Below are 20,084 nucleotides of genomic sequence, written 5' to 3'. Positions count from 1 at the left end.
CGCGTCACACACGGTGAAGATAGGACTATAAACACTGACACAAAATTTTACTTTACCTTACTGTAATATTTCATATTAGAGAATCTTAACATAAAATATTATAGTATCTTCACCGTGTGTGACGCGCTTTAGTGTGCCGTTTTTAGATCGAATGTTGTGTTGGTAACCTATCAACTCGTTTTTACTAATACATTATTGGCTGTTGACTGTTGGGTTTAAAAATAAAAGGCATTCAAACAAAAAACTATTTATTCTCTATAATACATCCTTTCTATCTCCCCTTATAATCCTCTGCACTTCTTCTTCACTCCTTCCCTTGGTTTCCGGTACATATATTAATACAAATATCATTCCAATTAAGTTAATTATTGTGAACAAATAAAATAATGTAGAATATCCGAAGAATTTTGAGATCGGCGCGTAGATTAGCAGCTGTATAGATTCTAAAAACCATATGTATGTTACTATCATGCCCATTACTTTTGCACGAACCTGAAATTAATACAAAATGGAATCAATATAGACATATAGGTAACAGATTGGCTGAATTAGGGTGCATTTCCACCGACGAAAATCAAAAAGAATGAGTATGAAGCAGATTTAAATAGAGATCACGTTTTAACTCATGCTACAGAGAGACGAATAAATCCTTCCTATCCTATCCTACTAAATAAAATATAAATTCGAAAGTTTGTGAGGATGTGTGTGTGTTTGTTACTCTTTCACGCAAATACTACTGAACCGATTACAATGAAATTTTGCACACATATAGAGGGTAACTTGGATTAACACATAGGATAGGTTTTATCCCGAAAATCCCACGGGAACGGGAACGGGAACGGCGAGCGGAAAGCTAGTGTTTCACTGTTTTCGTTGTGTTTGTAAAAATCATCTTATATAAATCATCAATATCGCTTCATTTAGTTTGAAGTTTGAACACATTCCTCGCAACACATCCTCACACATGATTGGTGGAAATGCACCCTTAGACAATTCCAATTCATTTTCGCTACCACTAACGTCAGCACTATTCTCTAAATTGCCTATAAGTAGTGTCTCTTTTATATTAGGGTAAAATATTTTTATTGCTTCAATTTTTTTATCAAAATTACAAAATTATAATTTAATTACAATTAAGTACTTGTTAGAAGATTAAATGTATCACTAAAAAATCTGATTAAGTAGAAAAAAGAACGATAAATTAAAATTTCACAATTAAAAGAACCTCACCTGAAAATTAAACACCTCAGTCAAAATTATATATGTGAGCGACGACACACCACCCGCGTATGCGAAAACATTCACTATCATGGCCACTAGCGGGAGCCAGCCGGGCACCAAGCCAGTGTCTCGAGCCAGTATAGATGTGGCTAATACGCCGAAAGATATGCCTGAAGCTGCATATGCCGCTACGAGCAGTCGCTGGTAATTAAGAGAATATTTATTATTATAGTATATCTATAACAAGCCTAATTATTAAAAAAATATTCAAGGAAATTGGTTCAGTCGTTTTTATAAAGGACGGAAAAACAAATAGATATACATATGTACTTTGGATTTATATTTACTAAAGGAAAACCAATGTCTCTATGTGTACAAAATTTCATCTAAATCGGTTCATAGGTTGAGGCGGAAGAAGAGACAGAAAGGCAGACAGTTACTTTCTCATTTATAATATTAGTTAGGTTAGGTTATATAAAAAAATACCAACCTTCCGTCCCACCCTTTCCACAAAAACCGCAAGAAGCAAGCAAGCACAGATCATCACAATCGGGAAGCTAAATGACTGTACTTCAGGGCTTATAACGAAGTCTGAACTTGCATATGTCAGCAGAGTCAGGGCATACACCATGATGGCGTACGCCCCGCTCCAGCCATGTATCGTGCTAGAAATGAGGAATATTATGACGCTGCGACGCCATTTTGAATCGGTAACTGAAATAACATAATCAATATTATATCTATACTAACATTATAAAGCTGAAGAGTTTGTTTGTTTGAACGCGCTAATCTCAGGAAATACTGGTCCGATTTGAAAAATTCTTTCGTTGTAAGATAGAAGGCTATACCTATATATCATCACGTTAAGACCAACAGGAACAGAGGGAGGGTTATAAGGTAGCACCGCGGTACACAGCTAGTTATCTATACAATTATATTAAATATTTCAAGACATATTCACACACGGCACGATCCTGATCCCATACATATATACAGCTTATCGCTTGTTATGAAAACCAAATGGACGACAATCCAAATCACCGATTGCACTTTCGTATTTATAAAAAAAAGACGGGTTGCACTCCGGGAGTGCCGGCAGAAGTGAAAATTTGATTATTAACGTTGAGCATGTTTGATATTTTGGAATGGTATCCGTCTTACGCTTTTTCGATCAGGTCACGTGTCCTGACGCGAGTTTAAGATTTTATACCCATTACAGAAAAAGTGCTCAACGCCGCTAAAGAAATTTTCACTTCAATAGAGGGTTTTGTATTATTATTTAACGTTTTATAAACTGTAAAATTATATTATTTTAGTAAACAAAAATATTAACTTACAAAGTGTCTTCAATTGCACTTTCGGCAAGCTTTGAAAAGTGTCTTCTTCCTCCTTCATGCGGTCTACTTCTTCCAAGACTCTTTTGTCATCTACATCCAGGCCCCTGAGGAAAGCCACTGTTTCATGTGCCTCCTGGACAAACAGTATTGAATATTATTTATTTAACTCTTCAGTTAAAGTTAAAGAATAAACATTTTAACTAATTTTTAACTAAAATTACAAGTACCTACCTAGATACGTATTATTTTGAATTTACTGATTTTATAATTACCATAATAAGTTTTTTTTTTCATAACAGTGCATTTATATCAAACGAGTGAATTGTCATTCTAACTCCACGATGTAAAATTCTTTTACTGCGTAAACAATCGTAGAGCATTATTTCGCTGTTCTTATTGCCTTATTTATTTACATATTTTATGCAATGTTCTAATACTGAACATCACTGAAGGTTTCGTTTACTCTAAAAGATCACGAAATAATGCTCTTGCTCTAGCTTTATGTTAGTTTGACGTAAACGCACCGTACTAATTACTAATTTTGTAACACTTACATCCATTTTCCCAAGTTTAACCAAGAAAGCGGGGGCTTCTGGAGCTTTCAACATGAGTATTGCAGTCACAATAGGTATTCCAATGATTGACCACTGCACAGTATAGTAGTCGAAATAGGCTCCGATTACAAACATGAAAAGGACACCTTGAAACAGAATACGGAAAAAGATTAAAAAAATAATGTGATGTGATAAGCATATATTTTTAAAAAGTATGTTCAATGTTAAGTTCGTGGTTTTATTTCTTATCTCTCGATGCAAATTCGATTTTAATTTGTCCGTTGTATTTTGAATAGTAATAATATGGACAATATAAGTATGCGAATGCGTGCTTTTAACGGTGTACCTATTTACATCAAACGAACATAGAGCAAGAGCAAATTCTTTCTGAAGTGTAAACTGTAAACGAAAACTCGTATTCAGTGTTATTCAGTATTAGAACATTGCATAATTGCATAGAATATTTACGAACGCACTAAGAACGATGAAAGAATGCTCTATACTATATGTATACCTACACTAAAAGAATTTGAGATAGTGGGGTTAGAATGAGCCATCCTATATAAGTTACTCTATGGAATGAGCATTCGCTCGTTTGATGTAATTATGCATCGTAATGAAAGGATTTAGCGGAAAACTATAAAAAATATTTAACGATTTTAAAACTAGCGTTTAGACACTGACTTAGGTCAGCCTTTACTTTAGATTTTATTTTTGTTCAATATTAAAGTAAGATTTTATATGTTGTATTTATGTAATAGGTACCTATGTCGTGACGTGTACCTACCTATGTTAAATTAAAAAAAAAAAAGTGTGTGCGTGTAACCTTTACGCGCGATTGAAGTAAAACTTCTTTGGCGTTGACGACATATATCACTGAAATGATTAAATATTAACTTAAATAAATAAATATTATATTATAATTTAATAATATTTATTATTCATGTGCTTTACAAAGATTATTTAAATGTTATATTAATATTATTCATTCGAAACAGGTAATTGAATGTCATCATAATTTCTTACGTACGAAATTATAGGTTTGTGGTAACTATAATGTGAAACATAAATTTTACTCTCTAAATTTGCTACTTTTCTTGAAAATACAGCATCTATCGTTGTACCGAAACGCGTTGTTGAATGAAGTCGAGAAGTATTCATAGATAAATCAAATTTTTCTTCTAAAAAATCAATTAACGGCTGAGATTCCTGAGAGCGAAAATTAACATTAAAATCTCCAGTTAGAATCATCGGTAATTCATGATAATTACTATTTAAAAGTCGAGAACCTTCAATTGTGAAGTGAAGTAATTGCTGATGAATAAATTTTATGATATTTGTCAGGCTAGTATTTGTAGAAATATAAATAACAACGATAATCACAGGTTGGTCATTCGTATTAACACATCGAACCAAGGCGATGTCACCAATTTGTGAAACCTCATCGGAAATTTGTGATAATATAGTTGGTGAAATATTTTGAATTGGTGTTACATTGTTCAGTGTATCTGTAGATGAATGATATACAGCTACTCCACCAGCAGTTGAGTTGGGTCGTTTGTATTGGGTAACGCAATAAAAATTTTCAATAAGAATTTGTTCGTCATTTTTCATCCAAGTTTCGGAAAATAACAGCAATGTGGACCTTTTTAATACTTTATCATTCAGATCAGAAACATGAGCACGTAAACTTTGGCAGTTGAAGGAAAATAGTGTAATGTTACTCTCATTTACAAGGTTATATAATTCTTCCTGTTGTGTTATTAGGCGAGAATTTGAAAGTCTTTCAAATTCACACTGTAAATCAACTATTCCCCCTGGACGCTTTCTTCCATGATAAAATTTGTTGTCATCGGTGTTTGAGACAATGAACAATCCATTTATATCAGTTACTCGTGATAATGCTACATATAACAGCTGCTGACTGTGACTTTTATTGTATTCATAAACGATTTGATCAAAAGTACCACCTTGAGACTTATGTATTGTAAGCGCACAAGCAGATACTAATGGAAAGTGATTTCTCTTTGCAAATATTGTCTTATTTCTATTCATTGGTACAGATGACGATCTTCGTAAAATTGGGACTGCTGTTCTACTAATGTTTAGAGTTTGAATATGATGGGCAGCTTTTTTCCTAATTTTCTCTCCTATCTTACCAGGAAACTCAAGCCATAAGCGTATGATGTTATCACTGTCATCACGTTCAATATACACTAACTTTCCAACACAACCGTTGGCTAAGCCATCAGATACATCAATATTGGTTGTAATAATGTAAAATTTGTTAAGAACTAATATGATTTCATAAGGCGATCCTCCTGTATCAATAACTGACATTTTATGAAATTGTTGGCGTACATATGCTTCTTGTTCAACTGAATGACAACCTATATACATATCTGTTGCTATGGATACTACTTTGTCTTCAGCAATATTTAAAATAGATTGATTATAATCCACAACATGTTTATTTTTATTTTTAATTTACTTATTTTAAAAGTAATAAATAAACAAGTATATTTAGATATTTTCAAAAAATTTTGCAATTTAAAATAATGTTTTTAAAACTGTTGAATTTTTCATTCACTTTGCTATTCACAATTGATCCGTTTGAAAATTTGAAAATAAATACTTAATCCTAATTGATTATAATATTTGCCACTAGCTGGCGTATAAGTCAAGAAGCGTGTAGTATATGACATATACTTACAACCAATCAGAATTATTATTTTTAAATGGCGGAAACTACGCAAACTATAGTAAGCGTTACTTCCGTCAGAAAATAAATCTGAGTTACTCCCTAGTCGCGCCTAAAGAAGTTTTACTTCAAAAATTCTTATAAATTCGTGTTTTATTTTTACTTTATGCATACCCAAATTCTGCGATAAAATCAGCAAAGAGCCCAGGGTGCCCCTAATACTATCCTGGCTTATTTCCTTCACATACATGGGGACTACATTAAAAATCCCTCCTGCGGCCAAACCGCCGAATATTCGTGATAAAGTTAATGTTGTAACAGTAGGGTAGAGTTTTAGAGCCCATGAAATCTGAAATAATTAGAAAACATTCCTAAAAATACTCGGTACATTCTACATTATAATATGATACTTATTTTTTCCAATAAATGGCGAATAACTGTTATTTGTTAATAACAGTTGTATATATAACGCTTTATGCTTCACCCTGTATGTTTGTTGGTATGTATAATGTAACCGACTCTTATAGAGTCGGTCGGTTACATACATTTGACCATATTTAAAAATCAACAGAGTTAATTTAAACTTTCTACACGTATAATACGTATATCAAAGACTAGCTGTGCCCTGCGGTTTTACCCGCAGTGCTCCACTTCTGTTGGTCTTAGCGTGATGATATATAGCCTATAGCCTTCCTCGATAAATGGGCTATCTAACACCGAAATTATTTTTCAAATCGGACCAGTAGTTCTTGAGATTAGCGCGTTCAAACAAACAAACAAACTCATTCAGCTTTATAATATTAGTATAGATTGGTGGCAATACAATAATGTCATGATATTTTTATCATGTCGGTGATAATACAATGTGAAATCAGAAATATTTAAAAATAAGAATGTAACAATACAATTTTGTAGAAAATACGAAGGATTCTATTGTAACTAGGTAACGTTTAATTACACTAGCTTTTCATTAGCCACTAAATTATTCATCTCTTCCCAAAATAATATTAGAAAAAATACACCAATAAATGCAATAAAACCTATTTAATCTTCTCAATAATACTGCTTACCGCTTGTGGATATAAAAGGGCCATAACAGCGATCTTCCTGCCAAACCTATCTGCCATATATGCATAAGCTGATGTACCGAACGTAGCTGCGAAGCCCATGGTACTTGCAATCCAGGATATAGCATAATCAGAGAGTGGCGCACCAGCTGGGGACTCGTCGGATTGCAGGATCTTAGTCATGGGTGATATCCAGCTGTTCTCGAAGCCGTATACGAATACTGCTATGTTTGCTGAAATCGATTTTTGGTTGGTGATAGAGAAAAGTAGTGTGTGAAGTAATTTAATATCTTTAGTGGTTGAAACTAAGGGTTGAAATTAGTGTATAATAGCATTTATTCGTGTTGAATATTTTAAGTTTATAAGGAGAATTATTTGAATACTTTTTTTTATTCGTGTATGGTCTTCCGTATTTAGAGAGAACAATTAGTCCCTAATCCCTATTTGGCTATTTACCTGATTATTAAAATTTTACAATCACATAGATAGGTATATAAAAGACGTGTGGCACTCGGGGACTACCGCGGTAAAGCTATTGCATGCTATGCCTTCAAGCCACACCTCCGCGCCCGTCGGAGTGGGGAGCGTGAGGTTTTTCGTTACGAAATTTCTGGATTCGGTCCCCGCGCTCAAGGCCCGCGATAGAAGCTACGCAATAGCTTAAAAAAAATCGATCGACCGCTTCTTATGTAGGTAAGAGGATATATTTTCACGATTTTTGAAGAAAAGCTAAAAATAGCTGATATCAATAGAGTCCACATTTTTGAGAAGTCATACCTTGCATGCATTTATGAATTATAGAAATTTTATCGACCAATTATTAAAATATGGATCTTTAATTTTCTCTGTGATTATTGTAAATTCTCCTGGATTTTTTCGGTTTCTTATATTATATTATGTATAGGACATAGGTAAGTATGTGTGCAATAAAATGTTAAATAAATAATTAATTAAATTTAAGACATGTATCTAGGTGCTCTTATACTTGTTAAAACTGTATCTCAATTAAATAATGTCTCCTTTTTACCTAAAATAGCGACCATCCATTGCACATATGTGTGCCCATTTCTGACACTTTTCCCACTCATATTAACACTACACACTACAAGAAACTGCGATACAAATCAGCACATGGTTACTACGTATCTATGTTGCTATTTTCATCCAGATAGAGTCAAATAAATTATACAGGGTGTTCATCCTTATTTATTTATTTATTTTATTTATAATCTTTATTGCATACAACACAAATACAAATTTCACACACACAGACAGGACATTAGATGCAAAGGGCGGCTTTATTGCTTCAAGCAATTTCTTCCAAGCAACCCGAGCAGCCAATGTATTATCCTTATTATTAAGAAAAAGTATTACTAGCCGCTCGCTCCGGCTGGCTGATAAATATACGAAATAAAATATCGCCTATATTACTTCCTAATAATAAAGCTTTCTATTAGGGAAAAAGTCATTAAAATTAGTCCAGTTTTTTATGAGCCTAATCAATACAAACAAACAAAACAAAAAATGTATTTCCTTTTTCCGCAAAGGGAAAACTCGCATACTTAGTTTCCGTTCCCGTAGGCTTTCCGAGATAAAAACTGTCTTCTTTTGACAGATCTCAAATTAATTGGTTCAGGAGTTAAGGCGTGAGGAAGCGGCAGACAGACAGCCAGAGTTACTCTCGCAACAAATGTTGAATGCGAATATATTTATTTTATAAGAAGATAGTATAAGAATAAGAGATATAAGAGATTTATTAATTTTAATATTTCACAAAATTTTCTTACAAATAAATCATTGAATATCAGTCAACTAGTTTTATTTCACATATAGTTATAACCTTAATGTTATTACTTATTACCTTATAAGAGTTATATTTGAATCACCCGTAGTTCATATCTCGTTATAATATTTACAATTCTCCAATTTAATCCTTAATATAACAGAGGTAATTTACATCACATGAATAAATAATACATTGTGATATAATTATACAATGGCAGATTATTTTTAATATTTACAAAACAATCGGTAGGTATAATCAACATGATGCTAATGTTAAAAAGGAGAAAGATATTTTATTGTAAATCATTGAGGTATTATTATAGAGAGGACACCACAAACAAAATCTGTGCGCGTTGCGGCTAGGTCATACACTTTGTAAATATTCTGCCTCTTATTACTTATAAATTAAAACCAATCAATGTAAGAAATAAATATTGTTTATCTTATAAAAATATGAATAAACTTATCAATTATTTACCACCGATTCGGAAAGCAGTATCAATGTATCAAAAAAAAATTGGTTTAAGACGATTGACTCTAACCTACTCTAACTAGTGTTACAAATAGTATAGTAGCGATGGCCTCTCTAGTACGTAGTACATAGTAACTTAATGTTTGAAATATGATAAAAGGTTAAAAATCTTTTTACGTATCTTGGTAATTCCGTAAATTATTATCACTTTCCGCCCGCGTAGTCAAAGGAAAACCCGCACAATTCCCGTTGGATTACCGGGATAAAGTAGTGCTAAATTTAAACTTATGTAAAAACTATATTAGTTCAGAGAGCCTATTACAGACTAAGGAATATATGGAAGATGCAAACCTATGGAGGGTTGATGCTTAAGAACCACAGGACAGTTCTTTGGCATATTATTATACTAGCTTTCCGCCCGCGGTTTCGGCCGCTTTGTCTCAAACATAATAAATTATATACTCAAACCTTCCTCTTGAATCACTCTATCTATTAAAAAAACCGCATCAAAATCCGTTGCGTAGTTTTAAAGATTTAGGCATACATAGGGACAGAGAAAGCGACTTTGCTTTATACTATGTAGTGATATGTAGTTACATAGTATGTAAAATTAAATTGTAATATTGAAATGATTTTAAGAGTAACTATGCAGTTTCTTGTCGGTTCTTCTCCATAGATACTGCTTTTCAAATCGGTGGTAAATGTTAAAAATATATAATGACGATTCAAAAGTGCTTCTAGTAGTAGTAGTCTAATTGAATAAATAAATGTTTGAGTTTGAGTTTCTTTGAGAAAAAACATCCTATGTACTTTCTCCGGTCTCAATGTATGTTTGTATTTCATCCAAATCGGTTCAGTGTTTAGGCCATGAAGAAGAGACAGACAGAGTTACTTTCGCATTTCTATTACTATTTACGATAATCAATTTACTTAAATTATTAGGTGGTATCTTCGCTTAATTTCTCATTTTTACGAAACGAAAGTATTAAAAAAGGTGTTAAATAAAACGCAAAAATATTATAAATAATTTATTTCTAATTGTCATTTTTATAATAAAAACATCAAACAGTGACTGAAGTACATAATATTTGCCAGGATATAATCCAAGTTGGTAATAATACTGCTGTGACGACGTTGAACAACCAGTTGCCGTAAATCTGAAAAAAAATATATAAATATGTACTGAAAAATTGAAAATGGGCGGTAAATTCGGTCAAAAGAGACCAGATGAGACGTATTTTTTATGATCACTTGCCTAATAAAAAGTTAGGCAAGGTTGAAAAAACCTTTTGTTTAAACTTTTGACGTTTTTTAAAGCATTAAAGAATATAAATAGAAGATGAAAACCCATGGAGGGTTGTGTGCCTTTTTTAAATTTGCACATGGTAGGCAAAAAAAAACCCAAATTAGGTTCACCCAGTCAAAAGTTAGAGAACATCCTCCTTTTCTTATGTTGGTTAAAAATGTATATTTAATCATAATTAAATCTTTATAAATAATTTCTCTTGAAGCGAAAAATTTCCCATGACCGAAGTATTTTCGAAGTGAAAACTTCTTTAGCGGCGTTGAGCACTTTTTCTGTAATGGGTATAAAATCTTAAACTCGCGTCAGGACACGTGACCTGATCGAAAAAGCGTAAGACGGATACCATTCCAAAATATCAAACATGCTCAACGTTAATAATCAAGTTTTCACTTCTGCCGGCACTCCCCCAGTGCAACCCGTCTTTTTTTTTGAGGTTTGAGACTTGAGTTCAACTCACCAGCGAGTCCACAATAGCGAACATCACCCCCTGCATGGCCGCATCCCTCCCCCTCCCCACTGCTCCCGTGATTCCCTCCTCCGGGAACAGAACCCGGGAATATAGCATCATTGCTAGTGTCACTGCGATTAGCGGTTGTAGTAGAAGGCAGATAAGCCTTTTAAGCGTGGTTATGAATTTGCTGAAAGAAAAAAGATAATGTTAATTTTCTATTTATCTATGCCATTTCCTACCATCTTACATATTAGAATCATATATAAGACCCTTCTAAAAAAAATGTTATGGCGCATGCACGATTTTGTAGCCTATTTCGCGTTCAAACTAGTTATTTCCCAGAATTTCATTAAAATTGGTTTAGTAGTTTAAGCGTTGAAAACGTAACAGACACACAAAAATAATTACTTTCACATTTTTAATTTTAAATAAATAATATTTATAAGAATTATTATTAATTTTTAGTTTTATAGAATCACAAATTTTGTCAATTTTTAAAGACCAGGTATAAAAAATCGCACATGATCCCACTTCACAATGGATTTTTTTAATTTTTTTCAAGTTTTTTTCCACTAACCTCCATCTCCCCTCCCCTCCCACGGCCACCAACAACCCGAGGGGGGTGTACAGTACTGAGAGGCACAAACCAAGTGATATATTGTGCATGCCGACACACAAACACGCGGTCGACATCTCAATTAGCAGGAGGATGTTTATCTGTAGGCGAAAATAACAAAAAAATTGAAAAAAAAGAACATTTTTTGTCGAAAAAGGGGGTGTATAGTATGGGCATGCATAAATTAAGCGATGTGTTGTATATACCGACATACAAACACGCGCTGGACATATCTTTTAGTAGTAGAATAATATTGTGTAGGCGAAAATAACAACAAAAAAAAAATATTTTAGGAATCGAGAACAAATCAGGTTTTTTTAACAATAAACAAATAGACACATAATTACGTTCAAAATCTGTCCGTCACAAAACTCTGCCTTCACGTGTTTTAGGCAGAGTTTTCTAATTAGCGATACAATAGACTTTTAACCTTACTGCCACGACATAAGGCGTTAATTTCAATGAATGTTTTATCACATTTTTCGACGGTCTTTTAATACGCGAATATGAATCTAGTCGTTAATAGTCAGCTTTTATAGTAAACTTTATTATCTATACTAATATTATAAAGAGGAAAGGTTTGTATGTATGTATGGTTTTCACGCATAAAATACTGAGAAAGAACACCTTTTATTGCGAAATATGTACCACGGGCGAAGCCGGGGCGGACCGCTAGTAAGTTATATTTTTAGTCATCTTGTAAAAAAAGTATTGATTCGATTAAATACAAACACACACTTACAATAGTCAATTCATCCCTATTGATTGGCCTTGTCCGAAACAGTTTCAATAGGAGCGGCGCCGTTACCGCTATCAGCACGGACATACATAACAAACCGTAGTACACTGACACTTCGGACGGTTTGTCGAAGTATTTCGCGCCTGGAAAAACAACAAAAAATTTTTTGGAAAACATACGTTCAAAAAACAATTATTTGTTAAGTAGCCAAAACTGAACAAATGTTATGGGACCAACCGGATGATAATAAAATAAAATAAAAAAAGAATCATAAAAATCGGTTCACCCAGTCGAAAGTTATAACTCTCATAGTTATAACTTTGGACTGGGTGAACCGATTTCTGTAACAAACCCAAAAAAAAAAAACAGTCGACCTTTAAAAATTAACAATAAATTGGTGTTAAAATTAAAATCCTGATTAGATTTCAGTTACCTATTAATTATTGTTTCAATAATTTCGAATATCACTTCACGAAATTTATTTTTTCTCTTATCTTAAAATATAAAAGAAAAAAATTGTTATAACTTACCAATATAACTGAAAAGAATCGGCGAATTCATAACACCATAACCAATCAAATGCACCAGGAAATAATTCGCGCCAATACTGACGACGCTCACTTCCTCCAATCTTTCTTTCTTGCCCACGCTATCTTTTATATTTTCCTTATCTTTTTTCTCCGTAAACTTCACACGTCTCCTTAAGCCTTCTGGCTTCTCTTCCGCGTCACTATCTTTTACGACTTCTGTATCTTTTAAGATATCTGTATCTTTTACGGGATCTGTATCTTTTGCGCTCGTATCTGTATCTTTTTCTTTCTTTTTGTCGAGTTCTTCATCTTTCTGTATTGTTACCCAAAGAGATAATGCTCGAATCAACAAAGCGCCACAAAGCAGACATAAAGACGGCATATATTGACCTAAAAATAAATTTATAATTTACTAGCTGTGCCCCGCGGTTTTACCCGCATTGCTCCGCTCCTGTGGTCTTAGCGTGATTATATATAGCCTTCCTCGATAAATGGGATATCTAACAACGAAAAATTTTTCAAATCGGACCAGTAGTTCCTGAGTTTAGCACGTTCAAACAATCAAACAAACTCTTCAGCTTTATAATCCATACTAATATTATGAATGCGAAAGTAACTCTGTCTGTCTGTCTGTTACTCAATCACGCCTTAACTACTGAACCAATTTGCATGAAATTTGGTATAGAGATATTTTGATACCCGAGAAAGGACATAGGCTACTTTTACCCCGGGAAATAGGATAGGTTTTATCCCGGAAATCCCACGGGAACGGGAACTATGCGGGTGTTTCTTTGACTGCGCGGGCGAAGCCTCGGGTGGAAAGCTAGTATTAGTATAGATAAGTATAGTATAGATTAAGAATCATTTTCTACTTTTTAGTTGTGTCTATCAATGAAAGCGTGTTATTATTGTTTTTTAAACTATATTTATTACAAAGACGATTAAATAAACACTATAAAAATGGCATGCGCCTTTTTAAGGGGTCGAGACAAACGTCAAAACGCAAAGGAGTATAATCCGCTATCGACACTAATTGACATAAGCGTATGATGTTATGCTAAGGATTTGGTCACCCCTACCAACGTCGACGACCAAAATGTCATGAGCTTATGTCCATAAAATTAGCAATAGTAGTTTATATCGTTGTTCTAGTCGTCTGCCATTTGTCTGCCTGCTGAACGTTAATCGAATGAAAAACGACTTGCCTTTGAAATCAGTTTCTGTGATGTTAGTTTAGGTTCACGAGATCAGACCATTTTTTTGCTAAAGATTTATGTGTCTGGTATATAACCAGGTCTATAAATGCCTCAGTTTAATTGGCAGCAAGACATTTAATGATTAAAAAAGTTCTAGAACAAATTTGATTTAAAGAACTTTATACAGGGTTACTAATTGTAAAACACCAGCAACCTCGCAGGACAAGATACCTAACATCATTAGTAATAACATTAATTGTTCTACGACTTTTCATAATTTGTTAGATTTTATTTTCATACAAAAATAAATATTCATTTAATTTTTCGTTTGAATATTATAAACTACGCGCGTCCCAAAAATTACGTAAACAAGAAGCGAATGAGAGGGGGAAGGGGGCATAACGTCGTCCTTTCGATAATGAATAGAACATAGACTTACAAATGTTAAGAGAGTACAATAAAAGTTTAAAAAATCATTTAATAATAATTTATTGCGTTATGCCAAGAGTCGTAGAACAAATGTTGTTACTTATGATGAGTTATGATGTTAGCTATCTTGTCCTGCGAGGTTCAAGTAACCCTGTATATGTGTGAGTTTTATATATGAAATTTTCTTCAATATATATAATTTTAATTTTTAGGTGTTTCGAACTGAATTAATAACGTTAGTTTCTTTCAAATTACATTATTACTAAAATATACAGTCAGATGGACCGTTCTTGGGGATGTTATATGTAGTTTTGAAGTGAAAACTTCTTTAGCGGCGTTGGGTATAAAATCTTAAACTCGCGTCAGGACACGTGGCCTGATCGAAAAAGCGTAAGACGGATGCTTTTTTTTTAGCCCTTATATTCCATGCGTAAGACGGATACCATTCCAAAATATCAAACATGCTGAACGTTAATAATCAAGTTTTCACTTCTGCCGGCACTCCCGGAGTGTAACCCGTCTTTTTTTATTCATTTTTAGTAAAAAACGTGGGCAAAGCAAAGATAATTAGCTGGTTATTTATAATTATTACCCTACTCACTCATATGGGTTTAGATAGGCCGTTCTCGGGGGCTTTATATAATATGTATTTGCTGTTATAATCCGGACAAAGTCAGGAGAAATTGCTAGTTATTACTTACCAATAGAAATGAACCTATCCGTCGCGGCCAGCAAATAGAAGAAATAACTTTGATGGAATCTCTCTAGAAGATTGTTTAGGGAACGAAATATGCTCTCTAGTGCGTTCCCGAGGCGGTAGAAATTAGCGGGGGTTAGATGGGCCGTTCTTGGGGGTGTTCCCGAGGGGTCGTCTGTGTCACGACCCTCTAGGGTCACCGCTTCAATTCCGAAACGATGGAATAAACCGTGATTACCGTTTGGCACCTGAGGAGAGAAAAAATAAATAGAAAGATTGGACACGTGTCAGAAGTGAAACTTCTTTGGCAAGATTCAAAGATACCAAAATCGTAGCCTTACTCCATGACGTGACGGTATTGCCATGATGCGACCTTGAAATGTTAGTCTCAACGCGCCTAAAGAAGTTTCACGTCAAAAAAAGGAACTTTCACTATCACTACTATTAGAGCGTTTTCACATTATCCGATCCGATATCGGATATCGGACGCCGATAGCCGATATCCGATATCGGATACAATTTTCCCTTTCACATTGTCCGATAAAATCCTTCCGATATTATCATGAGTGTTGCCAGAAATTTTTAGAGAAAACTAAACTAAGTTGCCAGTTGATAAAAAAAAGGTATAATTAAAAGAAAATCAAATGATAGATCATATTATCATAAAATTAAAACCTTAAATTGTTGTCATCACCATAATTAAATAATTCTTATTCTTTTATTATTATTAACAATAACAAGTATCCTACTTTTAAGAAATAGCTCTGTATAATTGGCGCATGCTGTGTTAACCTCTAATTATTTGTTACTTTATCGCAAGAACTATTTGTTATGTAAAATTTATATTTAAGAATCATTGTAAACAAATGTTGGTTGACCAAATAAATAAAATAAAATATGTATTTTTAACAAGACGTACCTAGTCATTTAGTCATTTTTTCACTGTATATATTTATAAAAGTTCATGTAGTACCTATGATCAATTTATTAAGTGATACAATCTTTGTTCACATTTTCTATTCTTTTTCTTATTACACTGTAAATAATATTGTCACCCGTTCAAATATATATTTTATAATATGATTGTTGTAATTTCCTGTAATTAAAGATACATAAATTATTTTAGTGTCGCAATTATTTTAGAACTAAGAGTTTTCCAATATTCTTTGTTGTTAATTCAAAATAAAAACAAAATCGGTGTGAAATCTCCTCCTTTTTTTGAAGTCGGTTAAAAACAAAGCACTCAATGACAACAATACAATAAATAGCACAACCACAGAGCACAACCAACATCCGAGTAGGAGGAGGAGCGAGGCAGAATGAGTTAAAATAAAGATGATAGACACTAATATTTTCGAAGATAGATATTTGAATTTAAGAATGCAATATATTTTTGTTTACTTCAGTTCAGCCAATTGCCGTATATTTTTATACGGTAATTAAAATAGCTGCCGTATAAATCGTATTTTTAATGCCTATAAATACTTAAATGTGTGTTTTCTTAATAAAAAAAGGTTTCTTTTAATAAAAAGGATTTTAGGTTAAAACAAAGAATTTTTTTAAAGATTTAGCGTCCTATAAGACTGAAAATACACGAACTAGTGCTTTTTTGCTGTTGGTATACTGCCTTTTCGAAAATTGAGTTGGCAACACTGAACATTATCGTCCGATAGCTCACGGGCATATCGGTGTCGGCTCCGATATCCGATATCGGATCGGACAATGTGAAAGACAGGTACATATTTCATACATTTTACTTCCCTCCGATATCGGATATCGGCTATCGGCTTCCGATATCCGATATCGGATCGGATAATGTGAAAACGCTCTTACAATCACTTCTTCCAGACATCCTTTCGTAAAATAGGAGAATAAATTATAGGTAGTACATAATATTGAGGGCTCTTACAGTCTTTTTTATGTTTTTTTTAAACTAAATAAATAAAAAAAGCTTTAGAAATAACTTACGCCAGCAATTTGAGCGGACATCATACCGAGCATTGTCCAAATGCCGTCCACCCATGCGTCCATATTGCGATTACGTAACCATGCGTAGCTGAAAATTAAATAAACAACAATTTAATATAAAAGTGATGTGACGTGATGTGATGTGATGTGAAGCGATGTGACGTGATGCGATGTGACGTGATGTGCTGTGACGTGTTGTGAGATGACGTGACGTGACGTAATAATACGTGACGGTTTCGATGATGTAATCTGATGTGAAGTGACGTTTTGTGACGTCATGTTATGTTACGTGATGTGATGTGATGATGTTGATGATGATAAATTACCTGTTTTTATAAGAGTGATGAATCCCCGACTTGACACACAATTTGTGGACCAAATTAACTAAATCCAAATTCGGTAGCTGACCGTTCAGACCTTCCACTTTTACTTCCACATATTCTGTAAACACAATGAAATCTATACATATAATAAATCTGTAGAAGGGTCAATTCTGTACATTGAAAATATTGAAAAATAAATACCAGGGGGTGTTACTGGATCGATACCAAACCCAAATATGTGATTAAAAAAATTTTTGTCTGTCTGTCTGTATGTGAAGGCATCACGTAAAAACTAACGGTTCGATTTCGATGAAACTTGGTATAATTATACCTTATTATCCTGGGCATAAAATAGGATACTTTTTATCCCGGAAAAATACGTAGAAATAAATAAATCTTAATTTTTCCGCGCGGACGGAGTCGCGGGCGGAAGCTAGTTTTTAAATATTATTTTATTTTACAATGATTTAAGCACTTCAAGTTGTTATACTGATGCTGAATGTTATAAATTACACAGGATGGAAATTTAGTATGAGTACTTAAAAAACTAGAGATTTTTTGCTGAAAGAAAACATTCCTTTATTTTCCGAATAGCCTTTTTGTTTGTTTGTTTGTCTCTACTTTGATAAGTTTGATGTGATCATAACTGTAAAACATTTTAATTTATAATAATATTGATATTAACTCACTAATTTTCGGTGTATGAAACTCCAAATTAATAGCCGCCTGTATGGACCCAGATCGTCCCTTCAAAGTCCCAGGGTCCAAGCATTTGCTATGATCGCTCCACCACTCGAAACCTTTGCTTTTAGACTTCTTAGTATTAAATATAGACGCACTAGGATCATAGAAACTGCCTAGATTAGTGTAGAAGGTTCCGGAATCACTTTGTAAGCCATGGTACGCTTCGAGCCATGCCTGCATGCCGAGTTGTTCATGTTCTGTGACTAGGAATATTATGTCTTTGGCCCAGTACTTTTTCGCTGTAAAAATGTGTATAGTTGGATCAAAAGGCCTAGTATTTGCTTCATAGAATGTGCATAAATGTATAAAATGTAAGTATTAACTATATATTTCTATTTCAACTAATGAAAACTATAAATTACAAGTTTAAGAGAGTACATACCTGTGAATGTTAAATTTATGTTAAATTAAAAGTAACTTATTAGAAAAGACATTGAATTTAATTGAATTTAAGGTAAATAAACTTTTTCCACAAAAATTGTGAACAAAACTAAACTTCTAAATTTATATGTTTATAGAGAAAATTTTTATTACTACAGATATGGATACAATGTCTAACCTTCCTAAAATCTTTTTCATCAGTAAGAAAACTATTTCTTCAAGCAATTCCACTACAAAATATACTAACGTCTAGCAAACTGAGCGAACGCCAGCATCAGAGCGATCCCAGCAGCCGTTCCCTTCTGGTGCGAAGACAACGGTCTGTACGGAGCGGTCAGCACTAACGCTTCAAGGGATGAGGTTCGCGCCGCGCGTAGGATACCGTATACGTTTGTACCTTTGAATACCTGTAATCGTTGGATTACAAATAGTATTTCGTATTAAGTGATTTATACTATTTTAATTAAAAATGGTATATTATACTAAATTTCGCATATATATCTATCTTAAAATAGATAAAGTTGAATACTGATATATTTTTTTAATAAAATCAGTTTAAATCACTTACCTGGCCTTGACCCAAAGGATAATTGAGTGTAAAATTGTGTGTATACACCTCCAAATGTAGCTGTGACATTTTACCAACCAACCATGGTACTGGCATCTCGTCTGTATCATCATATTTGTCCTGAAATTTCATATTTAATGTAACAATTACAAAAAAGTTCACAGTAGAAATTTTCAGTGAAAGGATCCTGTTTATAACAGATTATTTCTAAAATTCTCTCTACAACATGTCAACAATACAACATATTTGCTCTTTGACTTGACTACACATTTTAAATAGGGTACATAACTAAAACAGTGTCTAAGAAAATATGTTCTATATTTTGTTAAGCAAGGGCCTCTAAACTGATTATTTTTTATAAATGAAGCTGGAAATATACATTCAAATAAAACTAAATATCAATCATCATACTATACCTCAAGTTCCATTAGGAATTCATTGTAAAATTGTTTAGCTGCTTGCTCGCCATAAAACTCGTTAGTAACCAAGCCGGGAAGTAACGCATTTTCCGAAAAATAAGTTTCATTATTAAACTCCCGGTTTGCTAATAAAAAGAACCACACTATTGCACCGATGTAGAAAAGAAAACATAGGGGGTAATGAATTCTTTTCAACACTTTTATAAACCTCATAGAACCATATTCAGGGTCGGATAGTAGACCCATTTTCGGATAATATTTAAGGTAATAGTGTTTTATTCATAAAAACATTAGAAAATTTAATATTTTCGCTTTTTATTTTTTCTAGCTTGGCAAGCCGCTTATCAATAAATATATTGCCATTTGTCATTGTCATTTTGTCATTATTTGTCAATTGTCACTGTCATTTTTAAATTTTTACGTGACAATTTTTTTTTAATAATTTATTCATGACCATGGATACAAGTCCTTCAGTCGCAATCTTAAAGTAATATACATTTCAATATAATATAAAACATACATTATACAAAAATAAAATAATTATAATAGGATACAGAACTAACATTAATATTTTAACTTA

The 20,084-nt window shown here is 33.2% G+C and overlaps 2 protein-coding genes across 2 annotated transcripts; both read right to left on the bottom strand.

Moving 5' to 3' along the window:
- Positions 1 to 255: 255 nt before the first annotated feature.
- On the bottom strand, positions 256 to 7,968 carry LOC149897418 (facilitated trehalose transporter Tret1-like). Its single transcript, XM_090116505.1, has 8 exons — positions 7,908 to 7,968; positions 6,884 to 7,113; positions 5,988 to 6,162; positions 3,113 to 3,258; positions 2,559 to 2,691; positions 1,712 to 1,935; positions 1,231 to 1,422; positions 256 to 492 (listed from the first exon to the last, which is right to left on the bottom strand). Exons 1-8 carry the CDS (start codon positions 7,966 to 7,968, stop codon positions 256 to 258), a joined length of 1,398 nt encoding a protein of 465 aa, XP_089972631.1.
- A 2,182-nt stretch (positions 7,969 to 10,150) lies between these two features.
- On the bottom strand, positions 10,151 to 19,816 carry GAA1 (glycosylphosphatidylinositol anchor attachment 1). Its single transcript, XM_090116359.1, has 12 exons — positions 19,502 to 19,816; positions 19,086 to 19,205; positions 18,765 to 18,924; positions 18,082 to 18,375; positions 17,396 to 17,510; positions 17,070 to 17,157; positions 15,106 to 15,349; positions 12,780 to 13,169; positions 12,253 to 12,392; positions 11,472 to 11,611; positions 10,901 to 11,081; positions 10,151 to 10,294 (listed from the first exon to the last, which is right to left on the bottom strand). The coding sequence occupies exons 1-12, from the start codon at positions 19,748 to 19,750 to the stop codon at positions 10,199 to 10,201; spliced, it is 2,217 nt and encodes a 738-aa protein (XP_089972485.1). The 5' UTR covers positions 19,751 to 19,816; the 3' UTR covers positions 10,151 to 10,198.
- Between the last annotated feature and the right edge of the window lie 268 nt (positions 19,817 to 20,084).

This window comes from Colias eurytheme, chromosome 25 (genome assembly GCF_061535395.1).
Source record: "Colias eurytheme isolate Ceu_HAF_F1 chromosome 25, ilColEury1 Martin Lab GWU primary, whole genome shotgun sequence".
NCBI classification, from domain to species: Eukaryota; Metazoa; Arthropoda; class Insecta; order Lepidoptera; family Pieridae; genus Colias; species Colias eurytheme.
Note: the sequence above shows the minus strand (reverse complement) of the source record. Positions and strands in the feature narration are given on the sequence as shown.